The sequence below is a fragment of the Rhamphochromis sp. 'chilingali' genome (genome assembly GCF_963969265.1).
Source record: "Rhamphochromis sp. 'chilingali' genome assembly, chromosome: 2".
Lineage (NCBI taxonomy): Eukaryota > Metazoa > Chordata > Actinopteri > Cichliformes > Cichlidae > Rhamphochromis > Rhamphochromis sp. 'chilingali'.
Window position 1 is genome coordinate 68,823,778 of NC_137930.1, and position 21,736 is coordinate 68,845,513.

The 21,736-nt window shown below is 43.4% G+C and overlaps 1 protein-coding gene across 1 annotated transcript; it reads left to right on the forward strand.

The window, feature by feature from the left end:
• Positions 1-4,196: 4,196 nt before the first annotated feature.
• On the forward strand, positions 4,197-20,610 carry hsf4 (heat shock transcription factor 4; the record flags this gene model as incomplete). Its single annotated transcript, XM_080875299.1, has 13 exons — positions 4,197-4,322; positions 6,440-6,548; positions 6,625-6,752; positions 7,494-7,618; positions 9,881-9,956; positions 11,023-11,090; positions 12,184-12,283; positions 14,371-14,489; positions 14,568-14,798; positions 14,901-15,018; positions 16,176-16,241; positions 18,890-18,984; positions 20,448-20,610. 12 exons carry the CDS (start codon positions 4,197-4,199, stop codon positions 18,947-18,949), a joined length of 1,326 nt encoding a protein of 441 aa, XP_080731425.1. The 3' UTR covers positions 18,950-18,984; positions 20,448-20,610.
• Positions 20,611-21,736: the final 1,126 nt, after the last annotated feature.

Sequence of the window (21,736 nt, forward strand, 5' to 3'; positions counted from 1 at the left end):
ATCCATGTCAGCATGACACACGGTGCAGTCATCGAAACAGCTCATCAAAGCTTTTTTCCTGTTAGATCGCCCATGAAAGAGATTTGGAGAAGTTGACAGAGAACAAAAAGAGCAAAGTTCCCGGTAAACCACGTCGTTTATAGATTGCTACCTGGAACCTGGATGAACTGGACAAGGTGTGTGTGTGTGTGTGTGTGTGTGTGTGTGTGTGTGTGTGTGTGTGTGTGTGTGTGTGTGTGTGTGTGTGTGTGTGTGTGTGTGTGTGTGTGTGCTGTCTCCTGCTCAAACATTTCAGTGTAAACAACTGATTAAAAAAACACTGACGCACTCGTTTCCTCTCGTCTGTTCATCAAGAGAGGAAACGACGGCTCGTTGTTTTCTGAAGACCAGCTTTCACTGCGCACCGTCACTATGGTGGAACTGACCCACCTGCAAACACCATGCTTGTTGCAATCCTCTACCTGATGAATTAGCGCGAGGTGCAGGGTATGCTTTTTATACAGTGTCTCGTTTAGCCAAGGATTAGCTGCATGTTTGATGCTTTGTGACCTGCAAAACTAACGGCATCTTAATAATAATAAATAATAATAATAATACATTTTATTTAAAAGCGTCTTTCAAAACACCCAAGGACACTGTACAGAACAAACAATACAGCCATAAAAACAGGAAATAAACACAATAATAAAAAAAATGTTTACGAGCATGGAGAAGTTATATAGAGAAGGCTATCTTGAACAGGTGGGCTTTGAAGGTGGACTTAAAAAGAGGGAATGAACTGATGTTTCTGAGGTCGGGGCATAGGGAATTCCAAAGTCGAGGGGCAGAGCGACTAAAAGCCCTGCCTCCCATGGTGAAAGGAAGACGAAAGGAAGGAACAGAAAGAAAAAGAGAAAAGGAGGATCTGAGGCACCGGGATGGGATGGAGATCTGTACCAAATCAGAGAGGTATGGTATGAATAGCCTTATAATAGACTATAAAGGAGTATTTTAAAATTAATGCAAAGTTTAACCGCTAGCCAGTGAAGCTGCTTCAGGATAGGGGTGATGTGGTGGGTAGGGGGAGTCCTAGTGATAATACGGGCAGCAGAGCTCTAATCCTGCAGGGATGATGGAATGTGTGTGAGTTTGGGGTATCACGCTTGGTAAACATGTGTTACCATCCTGCAAGGATTCGCTGTGTACCGGCTGATATGAAAACCAGATTTACAAAATATGTAGACGATAAGGAGAATCAGCACCTCCAAATCCGAGGCCATGGTCCTCAGCTGGAAAGGAGTGGAGTGCCCACTCTGGGTTAGGAATGGGTTCCTACCCGGAGTGGAGGAGTTTAAGTATCTCAGGGTTTTGTTGAGTGCGGGAGAAGGGAGCGGGACGCTGACAGACTGATTGGTGACGTGGACACTGTGCTGGTCCACTGTGGTGAAGAGAGAGCTCAGTGTAAAAGCAAAGTTCTCAATTTACCAGTTAATCTGCGTCCCCACCCTCACCTACAGTTTGAGCTGTGGATGGTGACTGAAAGAACGAGATTGCGGATACAAGCGGCAGAAATGAGCTTCCTCTGAAGGGTTTCTGGCCTCTGCCTTAGAGATGGGGACTCAGGATAGAGCTGCTCCTCCACATCGAAAGGAGCCAGCTGAGGTGGTTCGGGCATCTGATGAGGATGTCTCCTGGGCGCCTCCTGGGTGAGGTGTTCCGGGCACGTCCCACCGGGAGGAGGCCCTGGGGCAGACCCAGGACACGCTGGAGAGATTATATCTCTCGGCTGGCCTGGGAACGCCTTGGTGTTCCCCCGGATAAGCTGGAGAGGGGTGGCTGAGGAAAGGGAGGTCTGGGCTTCTCTGTTTATGCTGCTGCCCCCACGACCCAACCCGGATAAGTGGAAGAAGATCGATGGATGGATGGATGGATGGATGGATGGACGGACACCACCAACATAGCATTTGAATGCAAAGCAAGGAGATCTGCTCATTAACTAACCTCCTTTAATTGGCCTGTAATTAGTATTTTGAGGCCATAACAGACGTCGGTCAGCCAGGACAAACTGACACCAGGTGCAGCTACTAACGTCTTTGGAATTGTGGTTGTATACACAGCTTAAAGATAACTGTGTTTCTCCGAGCATTGTCAGCAGGAAATAGACATAGCTGTGGATGGGAAGGATCAAGCCAGTTTTGAAGATGCTCTGTGTGCAGGTAGATTCAATTTTGTTTATTTATTTATTTAGACAGACTATTAACCCGTCATTGCTTTAAAGTCACCAATAAGACAAACAGGTACAATAAATGTAGCCTGAATATTTACATAGTCTGAAATAATGTATTATAGAAGGATGCTGCTGTTTCTTTGATGTGGTAACAACATAGTGTCATATTTGTCATGCAGGCTGTTATTCACGAGGTCCGGAGGATGGCTAATATTGCTCCCCTCAGCATGTTTCACCGCACTACTAAAGACACTGAGTTAATGGCGTACTCGATAGCCAAGCTAAATATGAAAGAAACAGAAATAATTTTCTTGAATAAAACATTTGAGAAAATGTTACTGCTGTGCTAAACAGCTGAGAGAAAAGTGAGGGCAGCAGTTATCGTTTTTACAATAACGTATATTTACAGCATTGGAAAATGTATGAAAGCATATGTGAGGTGATGAGGGTCATCTTTGTATTCTTTAGGGAACCATCGTCATCCCCAACCTGTCATCGGTGCTTTTTGAGGAGGGGCAGAAACTTCCTCAGTGTCAGTGGAGGGTTTGTTAGACCAGAAGCCTTCGTGCTTTCTGTGCTGCTGCACAAAAGATGTCAAATGGTCTCTCTGGTTCTTACTAACCACCAGAAGATTACAGGCTACCCTTCATTATCCTTCAGTTTCACAAAATGCTACGTGTGGGTTTTTTGCGAGGTTGTTGGTGTGAAGTTGAAATAAACAATAGCTAATAGTCTTTGAGCATTAACAAATTTATCCTTTACATCCTCAACATGAAAGACAGACATGGTCACTAAGATGTCTTCTATTAGTTTGCACTTTTTGTTTTTTGGAGGTTTTGGAGATAACAGTTACCAAATATAGTCAAGACCTTTGACCTGTGACTGATCAGTTAATGAGTCTGTTCTTTATTCTACAAACTCAGATACAAAACGAAGATAAAACTACCATTTATATGTGGACAGGAGGATGGAGTGCTAAGCTATCCACTGAGGCTAGCAGTCTGGGTAGAAAGCTGCATCCATAAACTGTATGTGTGCAACCCACACACACATAACAACTTCTAAGTTTAGCAGAGAGCTGTTGACTACACTTGTGTCAGCAGTTTCTGACACTTTTGTGTAGGCTTCATATTTCTGCCCTGGACATTACTGCTTGGTCAACATTATAGTTTAGAGGTGAATGATTGGCTCCTCCGGGGAGCCGGAGCGTGCTTCCTCATTAGTCAAACGGGAATCTGCTGGTGAACTGCTAATAATTTTTTGTGTACTTTTAAAAATGTGGCCTGATTTTGGAACTTAACGACAGAAGGACTTAATCTCTTGAGATGAAACCCGCAGTGATAGATATCTGACACGAGTCATCATTCGTTTGTGATTCACTCAGATGATTAAAAAGTTGGTCTGTTGCTGTGGTTTTACTGTACAAGAGTTACATGTGTACTTAATAATGACACAAAGATATTTAAGATATGCTCACAAATGAATCAATTCTGTCTTTTCTGGCTGACATAAAGGCACACTGCACGCTGTTCACTTTTACCAGTAGCCTTTTGATGGTAGGACAGCACTGTGTTATTGAAGCTTTTGTGTGGATGCTGTATTGTTTGACTGGGCGGGAGGCCGGGGTGGGGGGCGGGATTGTGCATGTGTGTGTGCTGACATGGACCTTCTGTGATGGCTTTCAGCTGGATGGATGATGTGGTACTGAGGACAGTGAGAGGAGAGTGGAAGAGAAAAGCAGGCTGAAGGAAGATTTTAAAAACACTCATTAAACAAACGAAGCACGCGGCGAGACGCACGGCTGACTGAGATGGACTCGAAGACACTGAGACAAACTTGGGATTATCAGTAAGGGATCATCAGAAGAGGAGTTTCTCAAACATGGACTAGTCTGGGAGCGTGCACATATATAGACAAACACACACGCACCCTCATACATTCGCACACTCTGTTCCCTCGTGAGAGGCCTTGGAAGCGGACAGGTGCCATTATGCAGGAGTCTCCAGGTGCGGTTGGTGTGGATGGCAGCTACACTAGTAATGTTCCAGCCTTTCTAACTAAGCTGTGGACCCTGGTTGAGGACCCAGACACCAACCACCTTATCTGCTGGAGTGCCGTGAGTCACATCTACATTAATATTAATGGTTACTACTTAATATTAATTTTTAGTACAGTATATATAAGAAGTGAATATGGCATAGGTTGTCTATGAGAGACTGACCAGCTTGTTAAAGCTCTGGGGAAACTGTTGAAGCTGATGTTGCAGCTTTAACAGTACAAAAAATCCTACATGTCTTTATTGTACGATTGCAAGATCTTTATTTGGTGGTGACTTAGTGGTTTCAGTATCAAGGCTTTGTTATTGGGTTGTTTAGCTTGTTAAGTAGTTGCATTTCTGATATTGATCCTATGTAACAAGTAACTCCATCAGTGGACTAAAGCTTTGAACAGTATCGTAAAGTAAATATTTCTGTTAATCTGAAATAGTAACAAAAATCTATTTGTGTAGTGTGAAGGCATCGAGTATGATCACAAATCCAGCACAGAGGCTCTGCCATGTGTCCTCGAGAACACCGCTGTGCATGTAAAGCTCACTGCTCATCCATGTTTGAGTTATTTTAACAAATGCAAACAAAAGCCGCTAACAAAAGCGTTACCCCCTTCAAAGCGTGTAACGTTTAGTTACAGCAGACCTTCCCAAAGTGTGGGGCGCTGAGCCATTGCAGGGGGGGGGGGGGGGGGGGGGGGGGGGCGCGGTATGAAAGGGGGGGACGCTTGGACACTGCTAGCACGGGGCGCCCACACAAACGCAAAGCAGGAGATGAAGCATCGCTGAATATGTTTCCAAACCAACTTCATTCTAAGCCAAAGACTAGAAAATATGGTGAAGCAAATCTTCCCTTTGGCTTCACCTGCACAGGTGCTGAGGTAGGTCTCCCTGCAGGGTTGGTTTTCCCTGTGTCGGGAGCAGCGCTGGGCTGTTCAAATCACGGACAAACAGGATCCCACATCCTTGATTTTTAGTTCACAAACACTTGTTGTAATGACTAACTGCTCCTGACATGTTGGAGATGTTTGCTCTGTATACAGTAAAGTTACAGCAGGATACAAATAACATCAGGCTGATCCTGCCACAGTTTGTTCCCTCGGTTCAAATCACGGACAAACAGGATCCCACAGCTGTTTATGTTTTTACACCCATTTTGCACAGAGAGGCATTTTTTAAAAATGTATTGACAGCAATGTTGAACATTATTACACAGGACAAAAAACAACTACATGTAAAATAATGACACGGTGACGCCTCTGCCTTTGTAAATGGAGGGACAGTAACTGCGTGTAAACCTGCAGACAGTCAGATTAACAGTATTTTGTCTCTATCTGCCATTCTGCGATTCATCTCCTGTAAACAATAACGTGGCCACAGTGTGACGTGAAAAAGGCACATACCTTTGACGCTGCGTGACCAACTCCGTATTCCTCGTCCACACGGAAACGCAAAAATTTCGGAATTTCGGTAAAATGTACAAATTTATACCTGCTGGTAAGAAAAAAAAGGACAAAAATGGGCAAAAACTGGGTAAAAGTTCTGTTGTTATTCATTTAATGTTCCCCAATACATGCAGCATCCATATAACGTTGATTTCACCTGGTTTCAAACAGTGATGTTGCATTTTATCACTGACAGACTCTCTGCTTGACCAAAACACCAAATTCCCAAATAGACAAACATTTACTTTCATGTTTACACCGAGTTTGTGCTGCGCTGCGTTACTGGCGTTACTCACTGCTAGTTCTGATTAAAATGTGTTATTATTGGGATCAGTCATCTGTAGACGAACCCCGGCATCGGCCAGTTTTCCAGATGACTCCCTATTGTTAGTATTATTTAATAACTCATAACGTATTATTATTTAAAGTTAACTCAGCTACTTGTAAGAGCTTACCTGGATGTCTGTGAAATCCAGAGATGGAATCAAACGCAGCACGATGGTAACCGCTAAAAGTTAACCTGATCTTCAGTTTCTTCATGTTTTTGGTTGATCTGAGGAAAAGTACATCACAGCGGTGTTTCCTGTCACACTGAGCTGCCGTACGCTAATGTTTGCAACACAAAAACGATTCAGTACAGATTAGTACGCACATGAATGATGTATTTCTCTCAGTGCTGGATTAGCTATGCACAGAGATCCTGAAAACTGATTCTGCATTTCTGTGTTTTCTCTGTTTCAGACTGGGACTAGTTTCCATGTGTTTGACCAGGGTCGCTTTGCTAAGGAGGTTTTGCCCAAATATTTTAAACACAACAACATGGCAAGCTTCGTCCGGCAACTCAACATGTGTGAGTTTCTCCTCTCCTCTCCTCTCCTCTCCTCTTCATTCTCCATTTATTTATCAGTCCTACTTTTTGCTTATAGATGGTTTTCGTAAGGTGGTAAACATCGAGCAGAGTGGTTTGGTGAAACCTGAGAGAGACGATACAGAGTTCCAACATCTGTACTTCCTCCAGGGACATGAGCACATGCTGGAACACATCAAAAGAAAGGTATGGATGCAGATAGGAGCAATGTCTCTGAAGGAGTTCTTCATTATGCTAAATTGTTTGTTTTCCTTCATAAAAATTATTAAGATCCAGTCCAGATGCTTTTCTTTTCAAGTTCCTTAGACGACGCTTCTATCAAAGCCAATAACAGTGTGGTGCTTTGACCAAAGTCCAAGACCTTGCTATTGGTCCAGTTAGGTGAAGCTGCACGTTTAGAGAGGGGTTTTGCACAAAAAATATTATTTCTCTCTTACAAAAAGACATCTGAGAAACAGAAATCATTGTTTTCTTTTTATATCAGTCTGTAACAAACCATCTCCCTCAGCTCTGGACATCCAGTGACAACATCATACTTCAAGAGTTCAGGCGCAGCTTTTTTCACTGAACACTGTTCAAATTTTCACATAAAGGAGATTTTAAAACGTGACATGAAAACACAGCATTGGTGTAGTTTGTGGACATGAACTACCATTCGTGTAAAACGCCCGTAGAACTGTAGTATTTCTGTTGTCATAAATTAATTCTATGCCAAAGTTCTTATGATTTATCTTAACATATAATTCAAATCATTCAAAAATGAGAAATGTGATTTTTCCTTTGCATTTGTGGGAAAGTGAGAAAAATGGACCTGATATTGATGCTTGATAATTGCTGGAGTTATTCATCATTTGAGGTGTTTTTACCTGAACACACAACATAATGTTAGTTTGGAAATGAGTTACCCAGAATGCATCATGTTTTCAGGTGTCCATAGTGAAGAGTGAAGAGACTAAAGTTCGTCAGGAGGACCTCAGTAAGCTGCTGTACGAAGTCCAGCTTCTCAGGACACAACAGGACAACATGGAGTGTCAGATGCAGGACATGAAGCAGTGAGTACAGGACGTGTGTGTCTGTGTGTGTCTGTGTGGGTCTGTGTGGGTCTGTGTGTGTCTGTGTGTGTCTGTGTGTCTGTGTGGGTCTGTGTGGGTCTGTGTGTGTCTGTGTGTGTCTGTGTGGGTCTGTGTGTCTGTGTGTGTCTGTGTGTGTCTGTGTGGGTCTGTGTGTGTCTGTGTGTCTGTGTGTGTCTGTGTGTCTGTGTGTGTCTGTGTGGGTCTGTGTGTCTGTGTGTGTCTGTGTGGGTCTGTGTGTGTCTGTGTGTGTCTGTGTGTCTGTGTGTGTCTGTGTGGGTCTGTGTGTGTCTGTGTGTGTCTGTGTGGGTCTGTGTGTGTCTGTGTGTGTCTGTGTGGGTCTGTGTGTCTGTGTGTGTCTGTGTGTGTCTGTGTGGGTCTGTGTGTGTCTGTGTGTCTGTGTGTGTCTGTGTGTCTGTGTGTGTCTGTGTGGGTCTGTGTGTCTGTGTGTGTCTGTGTGGGTCTGTGTGTGTCTGTGTGTGTCTGTGTGTGTCTGTGTGGGTCTGTGTGTCTGTGTGTGTCTGTGTGGGTCTGTGCGAACTGATATCACAAGTCCCGCCCCTTCTTGATTTTGATTTGTCATTGTCACAGAGGCGACACTGTTTCAAAAGTTCAACAGATTTTTAGGTAAAAGGGATTTTAGTGCAGCAGAAAATAAAAACACTCAACTTCAGACGATTCGCACAAACGTGCTGAAAAAAGTTCCCTTTGACTCAAAGCCTGAAGTTTCAGACACACGTTTCAGTCCAGTGTGAACTGGAGCATCAGACGTTCTGCAAAATCACTTTGTTTATTTTACTGTAGGTGCAAAAACTACATTTGTAGATTATTACAGTCATAAACACGTGTAAGCACAGAAACGTTTAATAGTTTATATTTGACTGAAATTTGAATGTGAATTACTGTGATTGTGGAAGAGTGTTGTGCTGTTCTCTGGAAGAATATAAGCACAGTCTTTCATATTAACTAACAATTATTAAAGCGTAGACACCTAAATAAAAACAGTTAGCCCTTTTGGATCGTTGTGATCCTGTTTTTATTTATTTTAACATTTTAACCTCTGAGGGAGCTGAAAAGTATGATGTCTGTGTGGAGCCCAGAAACATGACTGACGCTTGTTGGGCTGCATAAAATGTCCTTGTTCAGTTTTACACTGGCAGAGAAACGATGCCCTTCCTGACTCTTCTGTCTCCTTGAAAAAATATTTCACATTTTTCTAGTTAAAAACATTTTTTTTATTTGTCCTCTGAACTTGTTTTTGGTAAAATAAATACAGCCATGCTACAGCGATGTCCGCTCGTGGTCATCTGACCCACACACTCACACATTGCTGGCCCATGTTGAAGACAGGGATTGTGTCAGAGCAGCAGCTAACCTGTGTTTTGTTTCTCTTGCTAAGTAGATGACCTCACTTTTTTTCTACACACTATTGTTACTGAACAGAGCTGCTGTGCCTGTTGTGTGGCTGCTTTGTGCTCCGTATTGTTTGTTAATGAGAGAAGAGAATGTTCACCTGCTCACCTGACTAACACACACACACACACACATCGGTAACCACTGGTAATCTTCTCAGAAAGGTGAGCACACGTGAACACAGGTGCGTGCATATGTATGTGAGCAATGGTGTGGACATCCATCACAGAAAGTCAGTGTGTCAGCAGGTGGATGATGAACATCATCGCTGTGTGTTTATGTCGACGTGACGCCATTGCTTCCTTTAGCTACCCTGCACACATTTCCACATTGAGGGAAATTTGGGATTTAACCAACACAACTATTTAAACTTTTCTTCTTTTGCACATCAACAAAACAAAGACAGAATCTTCATTTCCTCAGGGTGGATTGTTTTTAGGCAAATGGAGGAAAAGACAGCTAATAGAGTCATAAATACATTATAGAGATTGCACATGATTAAACTTGTTGAGCATGTTTGGCTGAAAGATTTCTGCTGTGCACTGATGCCTGACAGGTTAAATGAAACACTGCTTGTGCCTGAAGCACGCATGCTCGTGAGATTAACCTGAATGAACCTAAAGTAGTGAAAAAAACCTACATGGAAGAATCGACTGTGCTCTTTTCTTTGCATCACATCGAAACCCAGTTTTTAACTCTGCTTATTAAAAACGTAATTAGTCTATAAACAGGTGGCTATAACAAAACGTTCAGGTCGTACTTGTAATGTTTCGCATTCGTTCTGCTCGTTCCGCCTTTCTGATCTCTGCAGTGTTTCCCCTCCGTTTGCAGGCAGAATGAGGTGCTGTGGCGGGAGGTGGTGTCACTGAGACAGAACCACACGCAGCAACAGAAAGTCATGAACAAGGTCAGTCTATGGGTACTCATGATGCATTTATATGTTTATGTAAAACACAGATACAAAAGTAAGTAATGAAAGTTTTTGCCTTCACGTTTGACTCACGGGGCGGTCGTGGCTCAAGAGTTGGGAGTTCGCCTTGTAATCGGAAGGTTGCTGGTTCGAGCCCCGGCTTGGACAGTCTCGGTCGTGGTGGGCCTGGTGGCGCCAGTGTCCGGCAGCCTCACCTCTGTCAGTGCACCCCAGGGTGGCTGTGGCTACAATGTAGCTGCCATCACCAGTGTGTGGATGTGTGGATGACTGGATGTGTAAAGCGCTTTGGGGTCCTTAGGGACGAGTAAAGCGCTGTACAAATACAGGCCATTTACCATTCACGCTTCTGTATTTCACATGTATCTTCCACTCTAAAGGAATAAACACTGAACAAATACTTCAAAGCTATATTTCGGTGATGTTACCGTTTCTTTCTGTTATCGCTGAGCTTCCAGCATCTTTGTAACTGATGAAACCTGCCAGAGGTCGGCAGCAGGAGTATAATTTTCCTTCCAGACGTTATTCAAACTACACAGTGGATGTTTGTTCTCTGTGGGTTCGTCGCTGTGGTGGAAAGTAAATGAAGTTCTTTTCACAGCTAAGGTGATTTATGTATAAATTTGTGAGACGTTTGAATGCAGGACCGACGGCACTTGTATCACAGTGTTTTACAGTATTTCTTTTGAACTTTTTGTTTTAGAGTTGAAGGTAAATGTTCTGGCGTCATAAAGCATTGTTTCCTTTGCTTTGATAGAGTGCTGTTTTAACACCGTCAGCTAGCTTACTGGATTGTTACTTGAAGCATCAGCACTTTTGCTGCATGTCTGATTCACAAAAAGATGAATCAGTTTATAAAGTGAAAATGTTCAGACCATCAGACCTGAGAAACACAAAGGTTCATCGTCTGAACATGTGAGCGGGGAGGTTAGGGCTCGTGTCTCTCAGTTTCCTGTTCTGTTTATATCTGAAGGTAAAAATGAGAGTTGGTGATGTTTTCCTGTGTGAGCTGCTGATTCACACATGCTCGTTCTGTCTTTGCCAGCTGATTCAGTTTCTGTTCAGCCAGATGCAGTCCAACACACCCAGCACTGTGGGCCTAAAGAGAAAGCTGTGAGTAGACACACACCTACACACACAGAGCCGTGCACAAACACACACGGGCGCACAGTAGAGCAATCAACAAAAGTGAGACAAACAGGGCCACAGTGGGGCAGAGGGAAGGGCTGGCTCAGCTGACAAACTGAATAATCGAACTCAACAAGCGATGTGAATGGAGACAAGTGCTGAATCAGTCAGTCAGACACAAACACACACACACAGTGAAGGCAGAGCAGGGTGCGCGACCCTGCACGACAGGCTGTGTGTGTAAAATGCTGGTTCAGCTTTGTTACTGAGAGTGAACGAGGCCGACGTGAGAAAGCAACGGCACGCCGCAACACAAAAGTGCCAAAGAAATGTGTATTTCTGGGTCGGGAAGAGTTCAGATGTATGCTTTGCAGAAATGTGTGTCTTTTTTTTCATACACTTCCACAATCTGGGTTTTGTGTCCTAGTTCATCTACTCTCACTGCAAGTTTCCTTGCTCCAAAATTAACCTTTTAAAAAAGCTTCGAGCTCATTTCTGCATGGGTCTTAACATGTGCACAAGTCTAGCATGTTTGCCATCATAGTTACAGTGTTAGCATGTAAACTGAAGCACAGATTCCTTGGATGGTCTGTATCACCACAGACAAGCATACAGTTTGTTGGTTAATCCATTAAAAACATTCCACATACACATCACAGAGGTCCAGTTTAATGATTTAAAACAGTGGAGGTGGGGTCTAGCACACCACTGGCTGCTGCCAGCTGACTTTGCCCTTCAGTGTTGAGATTATTATCCGTGGATATAAAGCACACACACACAACCATGTGTTTGCTGCATGGACTTGTTGGTTAATAAATACAAAACCGAAGGAGCACATGAGCTCTTGAAAGACTGAATCTTGTGACACAGCATTGTTAATTACATGAAGCCGTGTAACAAAGACGGGTCGAAAAGAACTGTAGCATTCAGCAGGTTTCAGTGTAAACACCACAGACAAACAGACGTCTGCTCCAGTCACACCAATTAACCATTTGTTAATTAGTACATTGATGATCATTGTGCGTAGCTGATATTACTACTGTTTTATAACTTAGTGAAACAATAACGCTTCCTCCAGGCCTCTGATGTTGGACGATGGCTCTCCCAGCCCTCCTGCCTCCAAGTTCAGCCATAGTCACCAGATGGAAGCCATCCACGAGCCCTTCTACATCCAGTCGGTGAGAACGACACACCTCAAGTCTGGTTTTCAGTTTGTTGAAAGTACCGTGTGGACACATTTTACTGGGAACTATAATTAATAATCTGCTGTGCTGCTGCTGACCTTCCACATTCAGCACAAACAGCGCTGGTAGCAACATGCAGTCAAATCAGCTGTGAGGTAAACAGCTGGCCTTCCTAAGTGCTCGGCTATGTGCGATTCTAAAATGACCTTTAAAACCAACTGATCGAGTACATACACACTTCCCAATACTGATGAATCTAAATGTAGAACCATGACAGCTACTGTGTTAAATCATAATTTATTATACAGATGAGGACAGAATCATTAGCACCTCTGATACTAATAATGAATCATATCATTTTTGCTGGATAATAGATTCTATTCTTTTGTTGTAGGTTTTGGCAACTCGCACCTACATCGCCTGAAATATCACAGCCCATTCTTCTTTGGCTAAGCTCTCAGGCTTCTCCATGTTTGATGGTCTCTTCTTGCATTTACCTCAGTCTGAAGAACTTCAGTGGGATTTAAATCAGTGCATTGTGCAAGCCATTCAATAACATTCACTTTGGCCTTCTGCAGGTAGTTCTTCACTGTGGAGTGCTTGAGGTTTTCTTTCAAAATCTTCTGTTATCTTTCCCAACTCCCCACAGTTGTGTCTCACTGTGGGAATGGTGTCCTTGGGGTTGTCTAAGGAGCTTGGGAAGAAAAGCATCTGGAGATGCTTGAAGATGTTTCACCTCTCATGGTGGAGAGTCCCAGATTTAAGCCCTGTGGGAGTGTTCCCCCAAGAGGGTCATGGACTCCCTATTGATCCTCTACCTAATCCCACGAGCCAAGGTGTGAAAACAGGTGTGGGTCACAATCAGCCAGAGTTTCAGGTGTGTTCATTGTGAAACCTGGCCCCACCTTATCATGTGATTTCCTGAGGTCAGATGGCCCAGGATGTGAGTGGGCGTTAAGGCGTCTGGGAAGGGATCTCAAAACTGGATTATAGATGGCAGAGAGTTGGTGTCGTAAACCCCGCCTCTGTTCAAAGATGGTCGCTCACAGTGGACATAGATGCTTCTTTCACTCCTCTTTCAAACCATCTGTCCTCTCTGTCTAAGATGTGAACACTGGCGTCCTCAAAAGAGTGACCTTTGACCTTTAGATGCAGATGGACCACTGAGTCTTGTCCTGTGGAGGTGGCTCTTCAAACAGGAGAGGCCTCTTCAGATATAAGTAGTGTTTCTAGCCAAAGAGCTCTAGTTTTGTCTTATCTGACCAAAGTCTTCTGGCTTGAAGACGTCTCTTCTGAAGAAGTGGAGTTTTGTTCCTGTGCAGGCTTCTCGTGATTATCTTCTTTGAGACTTCAGTTCCCAACTCGGCCAAGTCATTCACCAGTGTCTCGGTCGTTCTTCTGCTGTAAACACATCTCTCACTAGTTTCCTTCTTTGAAATCTTTTGCTTCCTACCTCTGACAGACTGGCTCTTTACTGTCCAGCTTTCTTTGATGAAACTTCTCACTCCAGTTCATGATACTTGCAATGATAACTTTGGATCCATCTCCTATTTTATGAACATCAACAATTATTTTTTTCCATTTTAGACAAGCGTGTTTATAACTGATGCACTTTTTAACCTTTAATAGGAGGGGTTAATCATTTTGTCCTCATCTGTTTGAATACATATCCTAACACTCCAGCGCCATCAATCCAGCTGTTACTGTACGTCACCACTAGGGGGAAGCAATGTGCAGTGACAGATTTAGGGGGCCACCGATGTGCTTCACTGCAGTCCGAGGTCAAACACATGAGTCTGTAAAGGACTGTTACATACAGGCTCTGCTGCAAAGGCAACAATCACAGAAGTGTTGAAGTTGAAAAAAGGTCTAAACGAGTCCAACGAAATTCTGACTTCAACTGTTTTCAGGAACCAAAAGCATTTATGTGGGCTCACAACCAGATATGTTTGAACAGATTCTAGGTTGTGTGTTGTTTTGTTTTTTTAACTAAATACAAGCATCCTGAAAATCTTCAACTTCATTGGTGCTAAATTTATTAGAGCAAACATGCATCACAGTCCTCTCCTCTTTGCCCTCAGCCATCCAGTGATACTGCTTCCTGCTCTGCTAGCGGACTTGCAGGAGGACCGATTATATCCGATGTTACTGATATGTCTCAGGCGAGCATGGCTCTGCAGATGCAGCCTGATGAGACTAGGTAGGAGATCCATGTGTGACTTTCTTGGCTCACTATTAAAAGCTACTTTTAACACACAACGTGTGACTCTGCTTGTAGGGAGAAGTGCATGATGCTGATCAAAGAGGAGCCTGTGAGTCCAGGGGTACGAGGGGGAGGAAAAGGAAGCAGTGTAACGGGAGGAGAGGCTGTAGCGTTGACCTCCCCGTGTGAGGTGTGCTCCTCTGAACCACCTGTCCTTCCTGTTGCAATGGTCCAATCTGTTCTGGAGGGGAGGGGCTCTGTAGGCTCCATGCTGGAGAGGAGGAGCAAGAGACCTGCTCTGGAGAGGTAGGTGCTCACAGGTGGACGAAGTCATGAAAAATGTAATGCAACAGAAAAGTACTGTGAGGTGTATGAATTGTATAACACATCCTCCATGTGTGTGTGCAGAGCTGAGGTTGCAGACACAGTGGAGAATGTGGACATGAGTCTGGAGGAGCTGCAGCATCTGCTTCTTAGGAGCCATCAGCAAAACGCTGTGGAAGCTGGGACCAGTGCTGTCATGGATGTCAGTAGATATTTGCGACATCAGGCTGACCGATGTCAGTTTGATGATTATTAGGGATGGGTATCGTTTAGGTTTTATCTGATACCAGTACCAAACCGGTACTTTTGAAACGGTGCCGGTGCTTAAACGGTGCTCGAACCGGTGCTCGAACCGGTGCTTAAAGAATCAAGAACACCAACTTTGTCCAAAAACCTCTCATGTTCAGCTGTTTTTTGTAAAAAGATAACAATGTTAGCCTTTTCTGCAGCTATGGGGGATTTATGGCATCACTCTTGGCTGGAAGCAGTGCTTAAACAATGGAAAAAACAAACTTTGTCCAAAGTTTAGCTGTTTTCCACTTTTTCTTTGGTCATTTTAGCCTTTTTGGCCAGGGTGAAGGGAGTATCTGCCATCAAACAAGAGGACAGCCGCATGTAACTACGACGGTGTTTGCTAGTTCACCTTACATGCATTAATGTAATAACGTGGTTAGCCTACTCAACGTAAATTACACACGAACAACATTAAGCTACTCACGCAGAGAAGAACAGCTGCTGCTGCATCATCATCCTCATCATTTCTGCTACACTGGCAGGGCTAGGGGCCAGGGCTCTCCTCTTCGGGTTTTTGGGGGATGTTGCTAACTCCGGGTCCGATAACAGGCACCACACCCGCAGTAGATGTGCTCGGTGTGAGGTCTCGTAGCAAGCTATCAAATACGGCGCATTTCTCGGCTTTAAAAAAACGCTATGCGTCGCCAGGTGTTTCATCTGATTCAAGGTGTTACCTCCTTTGACAGTATCACAGTATCAGCTTAAAGCACTTGTTGCTGCTGAGTTTGCATCTTTTGCTGTGAAGTACAGCCAGACTTTGACCGCTTCGCCTTGGGCATTTTTAATCTGTAGCTCTGCTCTAAAAGAACGTACGTACCTGGCCCCGCCTACTATCCTCGGAAACGTAAAATGATTGGCTAGAATCCAAAGTGTGTGACATCTCAGTAAAAAAAAAAGAAGAAATAAAGCACCGAAATGTGCTCTGCTTTTCGGTCTGGTTACTACCGTTTATGTCAGAACCGGTGCCATGATACCGGTACCCATCCCTAATGATTATAGACAGCAGCCAGTGGAGTGTATTATTGTATTCATATCATTATGCTGCTTCCCCCCTGTTTCTTCTAGCCTTTCAGTCTAAGTCTGCCTCTGACTGAGTGGAACTTCACAGAGATGGAGCCCAACCTCAAACCAGTAAGTTTAGTCATGTGACTCTCAAAGCTTTAGTCACTGGGAGGTAAACCAGCTCAATAATATTGAAAATACCCAACAATCCCCTACGAGCAAGCACGTGGCGATGATGGAGAGACTTGCATCTTCTATTTTATTTCCAGTTTCAGTAACATTAAATTCAATGTTCATCTGATTCTTAGACATTTTTCCGCACAGCAACACAAGTGCTTCAGTTTCACTACGATGATGTGCATCAGTGTGAAAACACTGATCAGCTACAAAGTGAATGCTGTAACAGGATCAGTCACATCAGTGCAGTGTGAAAAAGCCCCAGCAGGTGGAGCTTTACTACAGCAGCTCCATACTGCTCTGTGACAGAGACACTTAAGGAAGCAGAATGTGACTCTGATACAAACTCCAGATGTTTTTATACCGTTCACCTTGTGGGAAGCTCTCACTACCAGCAGCTGCAGGAGGACAAAATATTCTTCTTACAGCCTCATATTCACTGGAGTTTATGATGTTTTGTATGAGACCTCTCCACCTTTGAGGATCTTTGAGAGTCTTCTGCAGATCTCCTCCTGATTGGTTGATCCCATGGGCTGGTCTATTGATGTGTCACCTGCTGATTGGTTCCTGTGAACATTTTAAAAACACTGGTTCCTGCTCAGCCTCCAGTCTGTGATGATGAACTGACTCTGACACCGGAGCTCCCCAGTCTCTTATTTTGTAAAGCATCTCAGCCTTTCCTGTGGTGCCAGCACTCTTGTGTGGGGGTAAAAATGAGTATGTTCAGACCCTGTAGCACAAAGTTTCTCTCCTCTCAAGCCTTGGGGTTCTCATCAATCAGTCACCATGATACTTTGGAATGATCTACAGCAGCAGGGGAAACCTGCTCGTGTGTCTGCTGGAGTTGAAACTTCTTTTGAAGTAAATAAACATAATTTGTCCATGCACTGCAGACCAACCCAACTCTGGCTAAATGTCTGCTGCCAGCTCAAGCAGTGAAGGTTTTGGGAACACTTTGGAAGGCTGTGCCTTTTCTGGCTTTCTCCTCGGTCACTATTGTTGGAGTTTCTTCAGTCAGATTTTCCCCCACTTTCGTGCCTCAGAGGTGCAGCCCTCTTTCTCGATACATCGTCACCAACATCTGGCTTTTTAAAAACCCACTTTGAGAGATCTGCATTTTTAAAAATTGCCTTGAAGAATGGTCACATGGTAACCTAGTGCCATGAAATGTTGATCTGAAGTCAAAGGAGCTTGCAAAGAAAAGCGTCTGGACTTCTTTAAGTTGCTTGAAGACGTTTCACCTCTCATCCGAGAAGCTTCTTCAGTTCTAAGGTCAAATGGTGGAGAGTCCCAGATATAAACCTAGTGGGAGTTTCCCCCCACAGAGGGACAAAAGGACCCCCTGATGATCCTCTAATCACATGAGCCAAGGTGGGAAACTGGGTGTGGGTCCCAATCAGCCAGAGTTTCGGGTGTGTTCATTGTGAAACCTGGCCCCACCTTATCATGTGAATTCCTGAGGTCAGATGGCCCAGGATGTGAGTGGGCGTTAAGGCGTCTGGGAAGGGATCTCAAAACTGGATTATAGATGGCAGAGAGTTGGTGTCGTAAACCCCGCCTCTGTTCAAAGATGGTCGCTCACAGTGGACATAGATGGCTTCTTTCACGCCTCTTTCAAACCATCTCTGTCCAAAATGTGAACATTGGCCAGAAGAAGCTTCTCGAATGAGAGGTGAAACGTCTTCAAGCAACTTAAAGAAGTCCAGACGCTTTTGTTTGCAAGCTCCTTGACTACGATGACCTGGATGACTGAGAACCTTCACAGACATGTTGATCTGAAGTGTTTTTTCAGATCAACCACTGCTAACTGCCTTTTCCTAATTGTTGACCCTGAATGTTCCTGCTATCCTACAAAAACACAAAACCCCAGCACTGCACTCTGTTAAACTGTCTTATAATTACAGTGTTTTCTGATCCTGTGTCACCACATTGTTATATCTGCCATCCTATATTTCACATGTGCAACACGGGTGGCGTCAGATACCCCCCCCCCCCCCCCCACAGCCCACTCATGTTGACTGAAGACACAAAGACCAGCTGTGGAGCCCTGCTAGTTCTGTTTAATACAACTGTTACTTTAACTTGTGGTCTGAGTCTTAATTCATTCTTCATCCTGCTTCTGTTCCTCTTCAATTTAGATGAGAACACTTGATTGTTGACATTTTCTCTGTGTGATTGTAGAGTCTTTACCTTACAGTATAAAGTGCATCGAGTTGGTTGTTGTAAATAAAATTGAGCTGAGATTATTCAGTAATTATAAATACATAAAATTCAGAGTTTTGTATGAAGAACACATAAAGTGTGATTTGGTGTATTTTGGATGTTTTAAAGCCACTAAAATTACAACCTTTTATTAAATGTTCAAAGCTCCCTTTAGTGCCACGTTTGTTCATAATCTTTTCTGTTCCCAGCATTTACAGCCTTGGTGTTTATTAGCATGGATATTTCATAACAACATGAATGAGTGAATGATTTATTAGCTCATACTGAGTTTTGTACAGTGCAGTCCTCACATATTCGTTGTGTAAACAAATTGTTTGATATAATATGAAACGTTTCTGTTGGGATTTATTTTAACGTGTGCATGTTTATTTTCACAGTACATGTTCCAGAACCAGGAAGTCGAGGCTTTTCCAGCCGCTGGCTGTGAAGAACAGTGAATTTGTGCCGTGAACAGTCCTTTCTGAGGTGAAAGGTAAAAGTCTCTTGTTTAAGACTAATGTCAATGCAGCTTCATATTGTCAGAGGATCATCAGACTAATCGAACTGTCAAACAAATCCATTTCTTTGTGCACGAATGCAGGACTGTTTTTTACAGTGTTGTCACGTCACGAAGAAATGATTTAATCAGCGTATTTCTCACATCAGCCACAAACCACACGCATGCTGCATCTGACTGAATCGTATTCGTTTAGCTGCTGGAAAGTGTTTTGGTAACTTTTTGTGATTTAAATAGACTTTTTGCCCATACACAATGAGACACAGCTTCTCATTGTTCGTTCATAGATCCCCCTGGTATTACACTGAAAATAAACATTGTAATGTATTAACAGATATAAAAATCGTGACACAGCTCCTCGCTGCTCGCACACAGCAGACCTGCTCTCTGATTCCTGTTCAGGTTTGCCACCGTGTGGTCAGAATCAGACTTCAGAGGTTCAGAAGTCTTTGGATGACGAGAACATTTTAGCTTCTGTGTATCGACCTCGTAGATCGTTAGTTAAGCAACCTGGGACTGAGGGGGCGGCTGAATCCTTGGTTTGGGCTCAGGAGGAGACTCACGTTGCTTTGGGATGTGTCAGGGAGGAAGTTTAAGAATCTGCTGCATCAGATCTGTGGAGGTACCTGCTATGGTGACCTCTTGAAAGTATAAATAGTTGTTGTCACTTTTAAATAAACTGAGTGGCTTTAATGCTTGCATGAATGAAACCATTATTATAAAGACATCACTTGACCCACATGTCCAAACTCCTGAAAGAGTAGCTGATCGCAGCACAGAAACAGCTTTAGTGAAGGTTACAGCTGATACTCTTAGAGCCTGCTAGACCTCAGGTTGACACCTCAAACCTTTATATTTTATTACAGAGATTAGCATGCTGTAGGCTTTAAATGTACTGCGTGCAGCGGATGAACCAAATCTCTTTAATATGCTCCAATTTTTAATATAAATGGGGAGTCTTCTTCACAAATTAAGGTTAATTATGGGGTTCCAGTGGGCTCTGCGCCGCGGCCGGCCCTGTTTACATTATACATGCTTCCCTCAGGCAGTATCATCAGCATACATTTTCATTGCTGCTCAGATGATACCCAGCCAGAAACAGAGAGCATATTTCTCCCATATTGACTTCCTGTTAAATCTGGAACTGAATTTAAAATCCTTGAATAATCAGATTGGCCCTTATGTCAAAGACTTCGCAGCACCACATCAGCACAGAGCTCCTCGCTCGCAGACCGCTTCTGGTTCGTTTAAAGGAGAACGGGAGACAGAGCTTTCAGTGTTCAGGCTGCTTTTCTATAAAACTAGACGTTTTTTGTAATGTAAAGGTTTGTAACCTCATCTGCATTATTTTTAATAAGAAAATGAACGTGATGCCACACCGATGACTGAAAACTGTGTGCTCAGTTTCTGACGCTCCTTTCTCCTGTTTGTGTCTGCAGGTCACAGACGCTGCCGTTACGCTTTGTACTCCAGTGGGCACCAGTTTGAGCCCCAGGCCCTGCCAGGCTATTTCCTACAAGTGACTTTGATTTTATTCTTTATACATCCACATGCCTACAACAGAAAAAGGTCTCTGCAGTCGTTTTGATCAAAGCTTTTACTTCCTGGTTTTTTGACTTCATCGGATCTATCAGCTGTCTGATCTGTGGGCGTGAACGATACCCACATGGCGAAAAAAGATGTTAGTGACTATGATTTTCACAGTTAACCAATCACAGAAGAGCATTACGACAGCCTTACATCTAGACTCTGATATTAAGCCGGATGGATGCAGACGGTGCATTCTTGGCTCCTGCACTTTAGTCTTTGTGTGAGAGGGAGTTCCTGCTTGGAGAGGTGACTTTTTCTTCCTATAAAGATTTCACGACAGATGAATATTTTTTATTAGTTTATCCTTATTAAGAATATGATGTATTTGTATCAAAGAACAAACTTTGGCAGATTTTATGTGATTTTCTCAGTCTGTGTAGGAGTGTAGATTTTGAGGTATACTTTAGGCATTTGAAAAAAATCATATCCTTCAGAGAGATAAGCGTGTTCGCGTTTCTATCAGGCTGTGTTAAAATCCATAAAGAAGGCTCTCTGAAATCTATCGCAGTAGAAGGTAACACCCATCTTTGCACAGTCCCAACGTGAAGCCTGGGATTAGGTTATTTCTCTTCTGTCTGATTTAAGTGTTAAGTTTTAATAGACAGATTCTCATTTGACAAAATCTACACTGGACACTACGGCATATTTGCACAATCGGTATATCTAGTCATTTATCTCTAGTTACAACAGTGGGTCATTGATTTCCTGTTTGTAAATAGCCAGCACTGGGTTGCTCAGTAAATGAATGACAGCATTTTTAAACCGTAATCTTTCATCTTGGAGACGAGTGGTCACACAGTGTTGCTGCACTTGTATCTGTGCTCAGTGCTACACATGCATAAAAACCAAAGTCAGGACAGGGGGCTACGCCAAAACCACAAGGAGACGAAGAATTCGTCAGCTGTCCAGGAGCCGGTGTTTACTTTGACTTTGTTTCACTGAATGTACGGTGGGGTGATTACTTGATAATTGAATCTTTTACCTGCTTGAAGGAATGCGTCTTATTTACTCTGGATAACGACAGTTTATGACAGATTATGACGTTGGACATCGAATATTAGTCCTCACCACTGTTTGGAGGCAGTAGATGAACTTGAATTGTGCAATACTGTACAGAACTGTGAGAAACTGCAATGAC